At 45.0% G+C, this 16720-nt stretch overlaps 2 protein-coding genes across 2 annotated transcripts in view; both read left to right on the top strand.

Annotated features, from left to right (window-relative positions):
* The window catches only part of nlk2 (nemo-like kinase, type 2), a 58639-nt gene extending 42267 nt beyond the window's left edge, over positions 1-16372 (top strand). Inside the window, exons 4-11 of the mRNA XM_054738547.2 lie at positions 4494-4600; positions 5194-5279; positions 5368-5577; positions 9546-9647; positions 14681-14767; positions 15377-15575; positions 15660-15753; positions 16090-16372. Coding sequence (XP_054594522.1) covers positions 4494-4600; positions 5194-5279; positions 5368-5577; positions 9546-9647; positions 14681-14767; positions 15377-15575; positions 15660-15753; positions 16090-16144 — 940 coding nt within the window. The 3' untranslated portion in view covers positions 16145-16372. The remainder of the gene's footprint in view (positions 1-4493; positions 4601-5193; positions 5280-5367; positions 5578-9545; positions 9648-14680; positions 14768-15376; positions 15576-15659; positions 15754-16089) is intronic.
* LOC139062556 (uncharacterized) lies at positions 415-1995 on the top strand. The gene is made up of 3 exons (XM_070543729.1): positions 415-800; positions 963-1078; positions 1442-1995. Exons 1-3 carry the CDS (start codon positions 644-646, stop codon positions 1844-1846), a joined length of 678 nt encoding a protein of 225 aa, XP_070399830.1. The 5' UTR covers positions 415-643; the 3' UTR covers positions 1847-1995.
* Positions 16373-16720: the final 348 nt, after the last annotated feature.

Here is a 16720-nt window from a genome sequence, read left to right as displayed (position 1 = left end):
TAGCGGGAGCAGAAAACAGCAGGACGTGGCATCTGAAGCCGGGCGTACACTGTGCGACTTTTTCACTCGCAGCGTTCAGCTTCAGCTCAAACTGTACGACTTCCTCGCAGAGCAGATCTCACGAGTCATGTGCTCACACTGTACGACCCAGTTCTTGCATGCGACCTGAATGCTCACACTGTACGAGTGCCGCAGCTAAAAATTAACCAGTAGATGACGCAACACGTTGGAATTACAAACACGAAGAAGAAAACCCCGGAAGTAAACACGAGGGAAAACGAAAACAACACGTTCGGTTCCGAGCAGAATAGCGCTTGCATGCTCGCTGTTAACCGCAATAATGCCCGTCAAAACAAGACGTTTGTCTTTGGCTCTTCTTGCCATCATGTGTGTAGATGAAAAGAAAAAGAGAAGACGAATGTGGACAAAGAAATGGCTGGGCAGACGTTGCCAGTATGGTTTGTCAAATCTACAGCAGGAATTGGAGGTAAGATGTTTGAAATTGTCTTTTCCTTATGTAACTACAATTGTATCTATGGACTTAAATTACATTTTGACCAGCTGATGGACTTTGGGGTGGTGGGTGGAGTGACAACCGCCATTTGTAATGCTGTTGCATTGGTGTGTGAAATAGATCGATGATATGAAGGGGTTTCGGGACCTTCTCCGCATGTCTGTGGAAGAATTCAACGACCTTCTGGAGAGAGTGACCCCTCAAATCATCAAGAGAGACACACACCTGAGGAAGGCGATCAGTCCTAGGGAGAGGCTCTCTGTGACACTGAGATTCCTTGCAACAGGCAAGAATACACACACACACACACACACACACTCTCTCTCTCTCTCTCTCTCTCTCTCTCTCTCTCTCTCTCCCTCTCTCTCTCTCTCTCTCTCTCTCTCTCACACACACACACATCCAAATCAAGTTTACACATTATGAAACACTTTCTTAATCTTTATAGGTGAGACCTACAATTCCTTATCTTTCCAGTTCAGGATTGGGAGCACCACACTGAGTCGCATTGTGATGGAAACCTGTGCAGCCATAGCTCTAGTATTACGTGAGGAATACCTAAAGGTAATTTTTTCCCTGCCCTAAAACAGCTCATTCACCTGTTCATCCACCCATCACGCTGTGCAGAAGCAATTTATTCACCTGCTGATGTAAATCTGGTGTGTTTGATCAGTAAAAACTGTAAAACATGCTTGATAAGGACCCTCAAGTAACAGAGTGGCATGTGGCACATCACAGATTCATGCACATACAGTTGGAACGTAAAAGTTGTTATTGAAGTGTGTTTACATTCTGAGGATTATGAACCTGTTGAGTGATAGTGAAATGTGATGCATTGCACCAGATTTAGCTAGAAGCTAATTTGCAAGTGCAGTCCTGATTAAACCTGAGACTAATATAATGTATCACCATGTACTTCTTCCACAGACACCATCAACTGAGACTGAGTGGAAGGTCATCGCTAAAGACTTTGAAGACAAGTGGCATTTTCCACATTGCATCGGGGCCATAGATGGGAAACACATCTTCATTCAACCCCCTGCCAACAGTGGAAGCACGTTTTATAATTACAAGTCAAGGTTTTCCATCATACTTACGGCTGTAGTTGACACAAATTATAGATTCGTATATGCAAGTGCAGGGACACAAGGAAGGGCATCTGATGCTGGAGTGTTTGCCCATTCTGATCTCAGAGAGGCTATGGACACAGGCACTCTGATTGTCCCTCCTGATGCAACCCTGCCAGGCACTGACTCCACGATGCCATATGTGCTCATTGGTGACGAAGCATATCCCCTTAGGCCAGATCTGATGAAACCATATCCATCATGAAACCTCAACCATGATCAAAGGATTTTCAACTACAGGCTTTCCAGAGCACGCCGTGTTGTTGAGAACGCATTTGGAATTCTGGCCAATCGCTTTCGCGTTTTCAGAACCACAATCTGCCTGCATCCAGACAAAGTTGTTGCAGTTGTTTTTGCAACACTTTGTCTCCACAACTTCCTCCAACAACAGAGATCAGATGCCTACACACCACCTGGCTATGTGGATTCTGAAGATGCAAACCATCAGCTGGTCAGCGGCACATGGCAAAGTGAGGGAGCCCTTCAGTCAGTTTCGGCAAGCAGAGCTAGGAACCCCTCAGTGGAGGCTAAGAAACAACGTGATGTGTTAGCCCAGTACTTTGTCTCACCTGCAGGAAGAATTTCCTGGCAGGAAAACATGGTGTAGCTTCATATGCGCTAAACTTCTGTAAATAAAGTGAGAGCATTGGTTCCACTCAGTCATAAGCTCAGATGGTGTTCCTGTCTGGCTGTGGGAGTGGAGTGATGCATTTTCTTATGTTTGTAACATTTGTGAGCAGTACATTAAAGAATTTTTCAAAAAGTTTTTATTTATGAAAACTATTTAAACAACGGCAGATAAAAAACAGTAATTTACATATACACCAAAAAACCTGTGTGGGAGAAAAAAGGGCAAACTTTCCCTTTTTAAGACAAAATGATTAAAAAAAACTAAAACAAAGATACTATTGATAAAAATAATTAACTAGTCTGAGTTGAGCAGGTGTCTGTATGACATTGGCGATGGTGATCGCAAAAAGTTGTCATTCCGTGGTGACTGCAACTCTGCACTGCATGTGGAAGGAAGTTGCAGGACTGACATGGGGAACAGGACATTGTCCAGCCTGTTCTGCTTCTTGTGCATCATAAATTAAGTTCATGATGCTTCTCCTGAGCCTCAGCTGTGAATGTTTGTCCTTGACATTCCGCATTTCTTCGGCTACTTGTTGGCCAAACTGCTCCTCAGCATCCGATTGGCTCAGTGAACTCTGTACTTGCTTGAGTAATGACAGTTTGACCATCTCTAGGTTTTGCTCAGATTTCTTGCTGGTGTTCATTTTGTTTGAGTTGTGCATTCCGGGTTTTTGGGTGGGCTGCCTCATGGATCGGCTTAACTCTGAGCTGTTTGAACTGCTTTCCTCCTCTTCTTCCAAGGCTGGAGATGAATTGGACACATCAGCGTCACTATGCGGAGCAGACGGGTCCTCGCTCCCCTCTTCAATGCTGCCCTCATCTGTAGCACATGAGGCATCTGAATCCATGCTAAGCTGCATTGGAAAACATACAAAATAGATGGATGAGGGTTAATAAATATGAGATCTTATTAATTGTATTATGTGAGGAGTACATTTCTTATGGTGTGGCTATATTGTGTGTGTGTGTGTGTGTGTGTGTGTGTGTGTGTCTTGCTTATGAACTTACATTAGAGACTGGCTCTGTGAATTACATGGGGCCTCAGGAAATCCAAATTGGCCAGCAACCATTTCTGTTTGGGAGTGAGTTGTTTTTGGCCACTGCCACTGGCTTTCGGCCTCATCAGTTTGCCATATTGTGTGCGAAGTGATGCCACACGTGTTTTCACCTCGTTCACTGAAAATCAAAGAACATAGATTATAACATTTTGTGAAGTCTCTAATTTCCCTCTGGGATTAATAAAGTATTGAAGTTGAATTGAATTACATCAGTTCGTTAGTTACTGTTTCAAGCAATAAATAGGCAAATGTATTATCTAATGTTACTACATGTTACTGTTAATATTGCTTGATTGTTACTAGAAACAATACAGTTCATAGATGCTTACCTGGCAGCTGCAACTGTGTGGCAATTGCTTGCCAATCTTTCTCCCGGTTGTTGCGGTCGTGATACGTCTTTGTGCCCACATCGTAAAGGTTTGCGTGTCCTTGCCAAAGTTCCACAAGTTGAGCCTCCATTGCTGAAGTCCAAACAACACGTTGTTGTGCCGTAGCCATGCTGCTAGCTGTATGTGCTGTAGCCATGTTGTACTCGTCGACTCGTCGTCTTGCCTGATTTGTTTGTCGCTTCCGCTTCCTAAATTGTGCCCCTGCTTTCGTGTTTGCGCATGCGCCGTTAGCGGTTCTGATACTTTTTGGATCGCAGCTGCTCACAGCGCTGCTTCAACAGTGCGATACCCTCACGAGGGACGAGCGAAATATTAAACACACCAGAAGTCCCTGCGACCTCACAACTGCTGATCGGCAGCTGGTCACGTGGTGTTAATCGCCTCTCGTAACCCCCTGTACACTACACGACCGCTCGGCGCAAAACTCGCCCCAATGTCGTGGATTCTCGCACGAGTGGAAAATTGGCTCAAAAAAGTGAAAAAGTCGCACAGTGTACGCCCGGCTTTACTCATTAATTCCTGTACTTGCTTGGATGTGGTTCTGGGTTTACAGTAGTGAGCTGGTCTTGTGTGTTGGAAGTGCAGTGCATGTTGAGGCACACATTAGCTACAGGATGGCTGCTTGGACTCATGTTTACAATGTAGTTAGTTTACAAATGGCTTTTCCTCTTGTTTTTATTCTACTACTTTTGTCTGGAGCTCTGGTTATACTTGGTTAAAACGAGTTTTATAAACTGGAACTTGTGTTTTTGAACCTTAACCACTCGTCCAGCTATGTCGTGACTGAACTTATGCAAAGTGACCTCCATAAGATCATCGTATCACCGCAGCCTCTGAGCTCAGACCACGCCAAAGTTTTTCTGTATCAGATCCTACGAGGTAGGTGTTTCTGTTACTTGTGTTGAGACGTGTGGTTTCACAACAGGATGGAGATGGCTGGTTATATAGCAACTTCAGTTAAATATTAGTTTTATATAAAGTATGAAATCTACGTGAGTAGAGCAGTCATTCTTTTGTTTCTTAGTTTTCCCTGCAACAGTAAGTTGCATAACTCGGTCTTCATAAATCATCGTGCTCTGTGATGTGATATTGACCAACCTTTGCCCTGGCTTGAAGAGAAAATGAAAGGCTTCTCTAATGGGTAAGGTGAGCAGCGGAGTCATCCCTGAGGCAGTCAAACATGGAAGTACGGTTGTTAAGCAAATGAAGGAGCCGGGTGAGGAGGTCGGATGTATCCTGGACACCTCCAAACGCAAAACTCATTACAAGTAGGTTTCTATCCAGGACTTATGAGGGAGTGTTCTTGGAAATGCCTCCAAGTCCTCAGATGAGGAGGTGGAGCTGGAGCAGGAGGTAAATGGGTCCAGGTGGATGGCTTTACCTGGGCTACTTCTAGTAGATATTGTTTAGGTGGCCTATGTTTGTTCTCCAGGACTGATGAGCTAAGCCAGCTGTAATGTCTAATTCTGCAGGACTTAAATACCTTCACTCTGCTGGGATACTACACCGAGACATCAAACCTGGCAACCTCCTGGTTAATAGTAATTGTGTACTCAAGGTGTGTATTTCATGTTTTTCCACATTCAGTCGTGATGTATCTTTGTTCAGAAACACTATTAGCTGGTCCTGACCATCTTCCCTTATAGATCTGTGACTTTGGCCTTGCGCGGGTGGAGGAGACGGATGAGTCCCGGCACATGACTCAGGAAGTGGTGACGCAGTACTACAGAGCACCAGAGATCCTCATGGGGAGCCGCCACTATTCCAACTCCATTGATATCTGGTCTGTGGGTTGCATCTTTGCAGAGCTGCTGGGACGTCGAATCCTCTTCCAAGCTCAGAGTCCCATTCAGCAGGTGACTTCTGATCTCTGAGACAAAACCATTCGACAAAGGAAACTTTTCATCATCTAATAGTTTTTTACTGTGGTAAAACATGTAGAGAAAAATGATCGGTGGGAAAAATAAGGGACCAGGAATTTTCCAAATCGTTTGAGAAAATGTTCTGCTTCGTATCTCAACTCATTTACAATTACAGTTCCAGATTTAGTTCTACCTGATTTTAGATGAATAAGTCATCAGTTGGTACCATCATCATGGACTTGGTTGGTTGTCTCCATATGTGTCCTGGAAATGACTTTATATTCCAGCAAGAGGGGGTGCAACATCTCATACAAGCTGCAGAACTCAACACCTGGGTGATTTGGTTCTGGCATTCATAAGTCAGGATAAGGGACATCACAAAGTCCAGACTGTGATCTAATGGACTAGTGTGTGGGAGTCCCAAAGAGAGAGAGTGTATCTATAAAAGCACAGAGGAGGATCTGGAGGCAAAAATCAAGGAGAGCATCTTGAGTGATCCAGAGTTCGTCTGGGTAACAGGAGCTTCTGCAGCCAGAATGCCACCAAATCAACCATTTATTCAGGTGGAATAAAACCCAGACCCACATGTTTTTAAACCCAAGCATAAGTTTGATCCCAGGCAAAAATAGGATATCAAAACCCCCAACCTCCCATTATCCGGCAATGTGATGGCATCATGTAGTAAGTAAATTTTATTTGTTTAGCACTCATCACAGACATGGAATCACAAAGATCTTCACATAAATCGAAATAAAACATAAATCATAAAAGAATATTTAGATTAAAATCAGAAAAATTAAGTCATAAAATTATATAATACCATAAAACAAATGAAAGAAGATTTCTAATTTGAGTTAAAAATAAGAAAACAAAAGATTTAGGTAAAAGCAACTTTAAATAAAAGGGTTGTCAGCTGTTTTTTAAAAGTGTGCAGACTGCCAATGCTACGTAAGGAAAAAGAAAGAAAGTCGAGGTGCAACAGTCTGGAAGGAGCGATCACCTCGACTTTTATATCTGGTCCGTGGAACTTCTAGAAGGTTCTGGTGGGTGGACGTGAGGGCTCGGGTTGGAGCATAAGGCTTTAACAGTTCAGTAATATAGGGAGGAGCTTGACCCTGTAGATTCCATCTTTCAGTTCTTTTTAAAACACAGAAAAGGTTTAATTACCTGCAACGTTTCGTTTGCGGCTGCAAACATCATCAGGTTGACGCCGTTGACCATGTAGAGCAGGGATTCCCAAGCTGCCGCTAGGGGGTGCGCAAGGTGAAAAGTGTAATGGCTGCGGAGCTCAGAGAAGTCTGTCAAAAGTCACCATAAAAGGTTGGTTTATGCTTGACGCGTCCGCAAGGTCCGCGCGGAAAAGTTGCGTCATTTTAACAACCACGCCCCTCCACCGCGCCTCCGCACGGCCCAGAATTTCCGCAACGCACACATCGGAAAATGTCTAACCACGCAGACGGTCGGACGCGGAAAAACATGGCTGACTGGCAAGAACTAGTATGGCAGAGGTTCGTAAATACAGACATTTGTATGATTCAGCTCTCAGAGATCACCGTGATCAACATGTTGTAAATAATTCTTGGAGAGAAATAGCTCGCACTGTCGGAAAAGACGAGGACGCTGTTAAATATGCTGGAATACCATGTTGTAAACAGTAATTTCTACTTCTACTATGGTGAAGTGTTGGGTGCATGCCGTAGAGCTCCATGCTGCCCCGTTCAGTTTGGGAGAATATTGGCTCACCGCAGAGACGAGCCGCACGAACCATAAACGCTGCGAGTTGTGAAGCGCGTTCCATCCGCGAGCCGCATCACCGCGCGGAAAGTAAATGCGTCAAGCATAAACCAAGCTAGCGTAGCCAGAAACTCATTTGTGGGTGGACCTAAGAAAATGTAAGTGGGCCCAATAAATGTAATTGAAAACAAGTATATTTTGCTTGTGTGTGTGTGTGTGTGTGTGTGTGTGTGTGTGTGTGTGTGTGTGTGTGTGTGTGTGTGTGTGTGTGTGTGTGTGTGTGTCCTCCGCACATGCCCTAGCTCAGGAGTCGGCAATCCGCGGCTCTGGAGCCGCATGCGGCTCTTCCATACATCTGATGCGGCTCTCTGTGTTTGTAAAATAATTAATGGATATTTAAATAAAATGCTTTATATTTTACTGCATTAATTTTACATCTGTAAGCTAATTCTAAATGTAAAGATTGTCTGCGTAAACCTGAACAGTTCCAACCCGGTCTTACTGTGAGACCGGGTTGACGCATCACGCTTGTGAGTAATCATATTGGCGCTTCCTGAGCTGAAGACGATGTGAGATTCTGGGACTCTCCTCAGACGCCACATTGGAGACAGGAACAAGCACAATTCAGCCAAAGTTTCATCATCAGGGAACATTTTCTAAGTGACAAGTCTCTCTGAGAGACCGGGTTTGGAAAACTCTCGCTTCAGTGGAAGGAATCTTCCCGCATGCACTCTGGTTCTGCAACGCGCTCCAAGCCCCTCTCCACATCTTCAGCTTGCTGTGCACCGTACGTATGCACTGACAGTGAGCTCCGCTGAGCGGTGTCCAGCTCAGATGTTCAGAAGGAAATCTTTTCTTGAGTGATTTAGTTACATCTGCGATTTGCGAAACGAGTAAAGTGTCAGTTCGTCTGCATGTGTTGGGGTAATTATTTCTATTCTTTCTCCGTCAAAATAAACGGCCAAATATGGGAACTGTCAGGTCAACACAAGCCCTGCTTTTAACTGTTCTGTTTTCTTGTGAAAATTGTTACAAATTTAACTTGATTACCACCAGAGCCAGGCGCACTGCGCCGTTATCTCCGTCACTGTAAATGAGGGAAAAACAAAATGATCGGATCCTTTTCTGACCTTCCCCACCTACAAAGTTTAATTACAACAATCAAACGTGACAGAGCCTGGATTTGTATTCTGAACAGTCTAAACATGTTTTAAAAAGAAACGTATGACAAAAGTGGCACCTGCTCAGTAAAACCACCAACAGGGTGAAAAATATCAAAATATTGTCGGCAGAGACGGGCTACAACTTCCGGATCCACTTTATATAAATCGTTTTATTGATTATCTTCTTATGAAAGATAGCTTTGACGTACACGAGCGACCGGTACTGGCTGCTGTCACCTGTTGTGAGCAGCGCTCTGCTGTCTGAGGGTAGGCCCCGCCCACAATGCCGCGGCTGCTGCGGTGTTTTCTTTACTGTGGGAAACGGGTAATAATGGCTCTTTTATGGGAACAGGTTGCCGACCCCTGGTTTAGCGTGACGTCTGATATATATATATATATATATATATATATATATATATATATATATATATATATATATATATATATATATATATGGGGCTGGGGGTGCGTCAACATGGTCGGGACATAGAAGGGGGTGCGCGGCTAAATAAGTTTGGGAACCACTGATGTAGAGCCCTGATAGTTCTAGTCAGGACTCTAAAATGAACTCTAAAGTTAACGGGTAACCAGTGCAGAGACATCAGAATAGGAGTGATGTGTGCTCTTCTGTTTGCTCCAGTTAGGAGTCTCGCTGCAGAGTTCTGGACCAACTGAAGGCGGCCAAGGGCTTGTTTGTTAAAACATGTGAAGAGTGTGTTACAGTAATCTAGACGGGAGGAGATAAAGGCATGGAGAACCATTTCAGGTTCATGTTTTGACCCCAACCTTCACAGTTTGGAGATATTTCTTAAATGATAAAAACAGTTTCGGACCAGCGTTTTTGAGTGACCTTCAAGAGACATTGATTGGTCAAAAACACCCAAATTCCTTAAGTTTGTCCCGACGGCAGAAGATAAATGACCAAGTTTTAGACTAATCAGGGGAACCCTGCTATCTTCTAGCCAGCTGGTGATAGCTGATAGACACTAGTAATTCAGACAGTTTACATATGTAAGGTTCAGTGGAGTGGTATGTGTGATTTAATGGTTTTACATTTGTGTTCAGTTGGATTTAATCACTGACCTGTTGGGAACACCTTCTATGGAAGCGATGCGGACAGCATGTGAAGGGGCTCGTGCACACATCCTCAGAAGTGCTCACAAACAGGTGAAGTACTTTTAAACAAGTATATAGACTTCTGTCTCTTTTAAATCCTTAACCCATTAAATAACACCAAACAGACACCTGACTAAATCATGTCATCATTATCAGTCACTTTGGGAGACAGCTGCAGAGGAGTGAAGTTCCTGCTGCGTATCTGGAGGGTTGCAGGCTTGCTGCTGGCTCACTAGTGTCCTTGAGCAAGGCACTCTGCTGGTGGTGTCTGTGTACAGCAGCACCACCCCGTCAGCATTCACCAGAGCTGCTGTGGCTCGTCACCTTCAGTGTGGGAATTTGTGAATGACTGGTGTGTTGTAAAGAGCCTTGGGGGGGTTCGAGTACTCTAGAAGGTGCTATAGGGAGCCTAAGTCACGCCCATCTACTTCCGGACCATGGGTCCCCGGAAGAATAAAAAAATGAATGCAAGTCAACGGGGCTAAAAACACTGTTTTCTTATTCCGCTTCTTTTGTGCCGTGGATTTCACGATGTACGTGAATTTTAAAGAAGCATTTTGATACCAAGGGTTAGGGTTAGGGGAAATCAATCAATCAAAGCTTTATTTATAAAGCGCCTTCCGCAACCCTGTCAGGAAGCCCAAGGCGCTGAACATGGTACAGTAGAAGTACAAATATAGTGAATAAATCAAAAATAAAAGCAATTCAAAAATAAAAGCAATTCAAATTACAAAATACAAATTACAAAAAAGGTGAAACATTCTAGTACAGGACAGATGGGTAAAACAAGGGATAGAGTGAACCAATGAAAACTGTGAAAGAAATTCAACGTAAAAGAGGGCCGAATCAAACATGTTCAGGAAACGCCAAGCGGAGGTGTGTTTTTAGGCGACTCTTAAAGGCTGGCAGAGATGGGGACAGCCTAACTGAGGGTGGCAACTGGTTCCAGAGTGACGGTGCTAGGACTGAGAAAGCCCGGTCCCCGCGAGTACGACACCTAGAACGAGGGACAGCGAGCAGGCCTTGGTCAGAGGAGCGCAGAGCGCGTGATGGGGAATGTTTGTTCAGGAGAGTGGCCAGATAGGGGGGAGCACCACTCTGGAAGAAATTGTAAACAAAGACGAGAATTTTAAATTGTGCACGATAGCAAACCGGAAGCCAGTGCAGGGAGGCCAGAACCGGACTGATGTGGTCCCGTTTCCTGGTCCCAGTCAGGAACCTTGCTGCACTGTTCTGCACAACCTGTAGGCGACGCAGTGATGACTGACACAACCCTGCAAAGAGAGAGTTGCAGTAATCAAGCCTAGAAATAACAAAGACATGCAGTACCCGCTCCAGGTGGGCTCTCGACAGCATAGGCTTGGTCTTTGCAAGGCGTCTCAGGTGAAAGAAACTGGACCGGATCACTGAGTTGATGTGAGCATCAAATTTAAGTCCAACATCAATTTTCACTCCCAAACTGGTAACAACTGGTTTTGAGTATGGAGAAAGAGGGCCAAGATCAACATAACGACCCACATTCCTGCTATTAGGGTGAAAAACAATGAGCTCTGTCTTTCCCTCATTCAGATGCAGATAGTTGGCCATTAGCCAAGACTTCACCTCATTAACACAGGAGACAAAGGACTGAATAGAGTGACCTTTCTCCTGACACAATGGAGAGTAAATCTGGCAATCGTCAGCATTGAGATGGAATGATAGGCCATGTTTACGAAAGATTGACCCCAGAGGTAGCAGATAAATGGCAAACAAAAGAGGACCAAGGATCGATCCCTGCGGGACCCCCCAGCGGAGCCCCTCCCAAGATGAAAAAACATCACCCAGTTTAACACAGAATGTCCTGTTGTGGAGATACGATCTAAACCAGTCCAGAGCTGACCCTTTGATCCCAACCCATCGTTCCAAGCGATCGAGTAGAATCGCGTGGTCAACTGTGTCGAAGGCTGCCGTCAGATCTAACAAAAGAAGCACCACAGATGCTTGATACTTACTTATCTATTTAGTAAGCTTTTACTTTTAGCATGACTCTCTAATATTTTGCTTTTACTGTATTATACCTTGTTCTTTTTTTCTATTGTATTATGCTGCTGAGAGACCGCTGCTCGTCAAACACATTTCATTGCAATGTTGACCCTGTGCTAACTTGCATATGACAAATAAACTAAACTAAACTAAACTAAAAATGTTCCATGATCTAGTGATAGATAGATGTCATTTAGGACCCTCAGTAGAGCAGACTCTGTGCTATGGCCAGACCTGAACCCTGATTGGAAGACCTCAAACAGATCAGAGTTAGCTAAATGTGAGACCAGCTGCTGATAAACGACTTTCTCAAGCAGTTTTGATGTAAAGGGCAGGGTAGAGATAGGCCTGTAATTTTCTATCACAGAGACATCAGCACCAGGTTTCTTCAGGGTCGGCCGGATAACTGCTGCTTTCAAAGCAGCTGGGACCACACCTGTGCTGAGGCTCCCATTGATAATCTGACCAAGTGAAGGGCCAAGGCACGGAAAGGCAGCCTTCCAGAGACGAGGCGGCAGAACATCAAGTGGAGAGCCAGATGGCTTCTGCCTCGCAACTAGCTTACTCAGCTCAGAGTATGAAACTGTATTGAGGGAGCTCAGGGTGGGTGGTGATGGAGGAACTGGAACAGGGTCAATAAAGTTACCAGAAATAGCTGCTCTAATGCCTGATACTTTATCCAAAAAGAATCTGTGAAAAGCTTCAGAGTTTCCAGCAGCTGTAGGAGACATGGAGCTAGGCTCCTGATGCACCAGGACAGAGTTTAGTGTTTTGTAGAGAATCTTAGGATTATTGGAGTTTGTTTCAATGATGTCTGCAAAATAGGCCGTTCTGGCAGCCCTCACTGCATCCTGATAAGCAACCAGAGATGCTCTGAACAACTCACGCGAGACCTGTAGGCCATCCTTTTTCCACTTTCTCTCCGAGGATCTACACGCCCGCCTACAAGCCCGTGTGACATCAGAGAGCCATGGCTCCCTCCTAGGCCTAGACTTGCAAAGCTTGAGAGGGGCAACCATGTCCAGGACCTGAATACAAAGTACATCAGTGTTGTGAATAGTGTTCAGTGTTAGATGGATCAGGGTTAAAGGTCTCTAACCTTACAGACATACAGTCCACAAACTTTGAAATAGTTTCTGCATCCAGGGCTCTGAACCTAGTAGCTGGAGCTTCACACACAGGGACAGGACATGGCAGCGTAACATCACAGAGTATAGGAGAGTGGTCAGAGAACACAGGAGGCAAAGTCACAAGGTTCATGATGGGTAGACCATAAGAGATAACCAGGTCCAGGGTGTGACCCCTGGCATGAGTTGGGGATGATACCCATTGAGTTAGATTGAATGAATCTAGCAAATTAAAAAAACCTTTAGCAAGCACATTATCAGGACAGCAGATATGGATGTTAAAATCACCAAAAAATAGGACATAATCATATTTTAGGATGCAGTCTGCCACAAGATCACAGAAATCATTAAGGAAGTTAGAGTCAGTCTTTAGAAGCCGATAAATCAGCACAACGAGCAGGCGGGGGGAGATGCACAGTTCAAAGGAAGAAAATGACATGGTGGGTGTAAGCTGTTTACAAGGAAAGCTGGATTTGAAAACAACAACCAGCCCTCCACCTCTGCCCCGTGATCTGGGGATATTAAAACAGGAGCAGCCAGGTGGTACCAGCTCCAGCAGGGCGCTTGAGTCACCAAACGGGATCCAGGACTCAAAGATGCACAGAAAACCCAAGTTATGCTGAATAAAAAAGTCACAAAGAATAAAAGTTTTGTTCAGCACAGACCTGGCATTGGCCAGACCAAACTGGGTCTGCGGCGGAGCTGCAGCACCGAGATCGCGCACGGGCCCAGTCCCCTCTAACTCTGTGCCCGTAACCGAGCGCAGATTCTCCCAGCAAACCCCAGTCTGGCGAGGTCTTCGAGCCGATCGGCCGACGAGCGGTGCCGGTTCACCCTCAGAGCCGGTCAAGTTCCCTGGGCAGGGCGCCGAGTAATCCAGGAGACATCTCGGAACCACCGGGTCAGAAGCTGGGCCGAATCGGACCAGCCGCTTGTTCAGGGATCCAGCCCGACGTCTCACGCGCCGGCTACCTCGCTTTCCCCGTCTTCTCCGATGCTTCCTTCTCGAGCTGGGGCGGACAGAGGGCCGACACATCACGGCTTGGGGGGAGAGAGCACGCGGGCAATTCAACCAGCAGCACCATCCGTGAGGTTCCCAGCGCGCGCAGCCCGCTACATCAACGGAAGGACGAAGCCTCAGCAGCGCAGCTCGATCGTATGTCAGCAGCGGATCCACACCGTTCAAAAAAAGCATAAGAGACAACAAAAATGCATAAAAGCCAACAAAACGCCAATAAAAAACCAGTAAAAAGCAAGGTACAAGTGCATAAAGAGGACGAGCAGCTCGCAGCGTGCACCCGCGCGAGCGCCATCTTACTCTCCTATACCAAAATAAAAGTTGGCATAAAGTGTTATTTTAGGTTTTGTGCAAGTCCATGACTACAAATGCGCTTCACAAAAGGGACGTGATTGAACCAGACACAGGGAAAAACAGGGAAAATGGCTGTAAGTTCAGCAAACATCTAATCCTTCTTTCAGGAGCAAAGAACCATCAAACATCTGGCCATGTGGTGAGTAGCAGCTACGCTAGGGGAGAGGAGATTCAGTAGTGATGTCATTTATGCAATGTACCAACGCCTGATTTGTAGTCATGCTAATTATGAACTTTTACAAGCTGATAAATCTCAAAGTACGTGACAGACGTGGTCAAAACACCCATCATTAGTTTTCATTTAAATAGAAGTACAATACATGCGATCCAGGGTGTAAGGGAAAGCGGGTTAGAAAATAGCTCTTTTAGCACCGTTGTCTTGCATTCATGTTTTGTTCTAGGAACCCATGAGCCAACCGGAAAGGGAGGCTCCCTGTTTAAATACAAAGCATTTACCGTTACCCAGAGGAGATTTTGGTCATTTACAGTTATAGGGTAAAAATAATCCTAGTTAATACTTTGTCTTCTTTGTTGTGACTTGTCTGTGTTGTTTTTGTTGGCAGCCATCCCTTCCTGTTCTGTACACACTGTCCAGCCAAGCAACCCACGAAGCAGTCCACCTCTTATGCAGGATGCTGGTGTTTGATCCAGTGAGTCTACCCTCTGTTTCGTATCCTGTTGGCTAACAAAATCTAATTCAGAAAGACTTTAATAATCCCAGAGAGAAATTAGGTGGTGTAATCTTTGGAGAGTATTTAAAGATGCTGATGGCTGTGGGCAGGAGGTAGCAGGTCTGTACTACAACAGGTCTAAAGAAGACTTCCACTGAAGATGCTCTGTGTTTGCATGATGGTGTCAGAAGAGGATGCTCAGGGTTGTCCATCTTCTTTATTTTGGCTTTTTGAAGGCTCCTTGTTTGCACAATAATCTTCAGCTCTGTATCTTGATGTTGATATGATGTTTTGATCCAAGCAAAGATGTATTATTCTGCAGCATTTACCGTCTGAGTATTATTATCATCAGAGCACCCACACATCCACAAAGCTGGTGGTGGCCTGAGGGAACTGGCAACATTTAACACGGCTATCAGTGAGCCCCAGGGCAATTGTGACTCATCACCGCCAGCGTAGGAATGTGTGTGTGTGTGTGTATTCATGGGTGAATGTTGTGTTGTAAAGTGCTTTAGGGGGTTATAAGACTCTAGAAGGTGATACATAAATACCATTCACAAACCACTAACTCATGCATTCGGTCTCCAGTCAAAAAGGATTTCCGCTAAGGACGCCTTGGCTCATCCGTACCTGGACGAGGGTCGGCTGCGCTACCACACCTGCATGTGCAAGTGCTGCTACACCACGTCCTCCGGCCGGGTTTACACCAGCAACTTTGAGCCTGTCACAAATCCCAAGTTTGATGACGGCTTTGAGAAGAACCTGAGCTCTGTGAGACAGGTCAAAGGTGAGCTGCCCACCTGTCTGTTAACTTTGCCTCATGACGAGGAGTTTTGAAGTGAAACATGCTGGCTCCATGTTTCCCTCTCAGAGATTATCCATCAGTTCATCCTGGAGCAACAGAAGGGGAGCAGAGTGCCGCTCTGCATCAACCCCCAGTCAGCTGCTTTCAAAAGCTTCATCAGGTACCAGGATTCCCCTCTGACATAAACAGAATGACATGGTTATGATGCAGATTTACTATTTGGGGGCCTCTAATGTGGGTTCCTGTCATGAAGAGCAGAGTTGAGGGTGTGTCAAAGTCCTGATTTAACACCATCCTGTACTTCTCTGAGACTAAAGGAGAGCAGGGTGACATCTGTGGGTGTTTAACATTAGGGCTCCATTCTTTATTCCTTCAGAAACCATCTGCAAGTGAATCAAGAACAATGATGTTGTTTTGAAGGCTAGATGTTGCATGTAGGTGCACCATAGGTAGCTGCTGATATTAATCCCAGTGTTTGTTGGTTTGCTTTGAACAGCTCGACGGTGGCGCAGCCTTCTGAAATGCCTCCGTCTCCTCTGGTGTGGGAGTAGCTGCTGCTGCTGCTGAACTTCATTCCTACGGACGCTGAAGCTGCTCCACCGGGAACAAGAACATGTCTTCACTTTGTCAGCTTCGTAGCATTTCACTGGAGAGAGAGGCTCAGGTCTGATGGGTGGAAGTTGGAGAAGAGTTTAGCAGACAGACCAATCGGATCACTTCCTGGTTAAAAATACAACTTTTAAACGAAAACTCCTTTTATATATATATATATATGAAAATGTCGGGCCAAACGTTTAGTACCTGGCCTTCAGTGCGGGTTTACTGTGATCCGTATCTCACTAACCGTGCTGCAGTAAATAAACAGATTAAAGCTGTTGGAAGACTTCCTACTGAAGGTTTACTCCTGATATTTTAACCGATATTCATCGTTGTACAGCAGCAAGGTGTTGATGTAGATCACAGAGAGAGGGAGCAAGATGTCACTAGTTCAGAGGTTACACTTTTTATTCATCAGTTAGTTTATTTATTATGAGGAGCATTTTACTTGTTGAGTTATTAAAACGAGAAACCCAGTTAGGACTCTAAACGTCTACACTAAACGACACTCCAGCACGTAAATCAGAAGT

This window comes from Nothobranchius furzeri, chromosome 13 (assembly GCF_043380555.1).
Source record: "Nothobranchius furzeri strain GRZ-AD chromosome 13, NfurGRZ-RIMD1, whole genome shotgun sequence".
Taxonomy (NCBI): Eukaryota; Metazoa; Chordata; class Actinopteri; order Cyprinodontiformes; family Nothobranchiidae; genus Nothobranchius; species Nothobranchius furzeri.
This window is presented reverse-complemented; position numbering and strand designations above follow the sequence as displayed.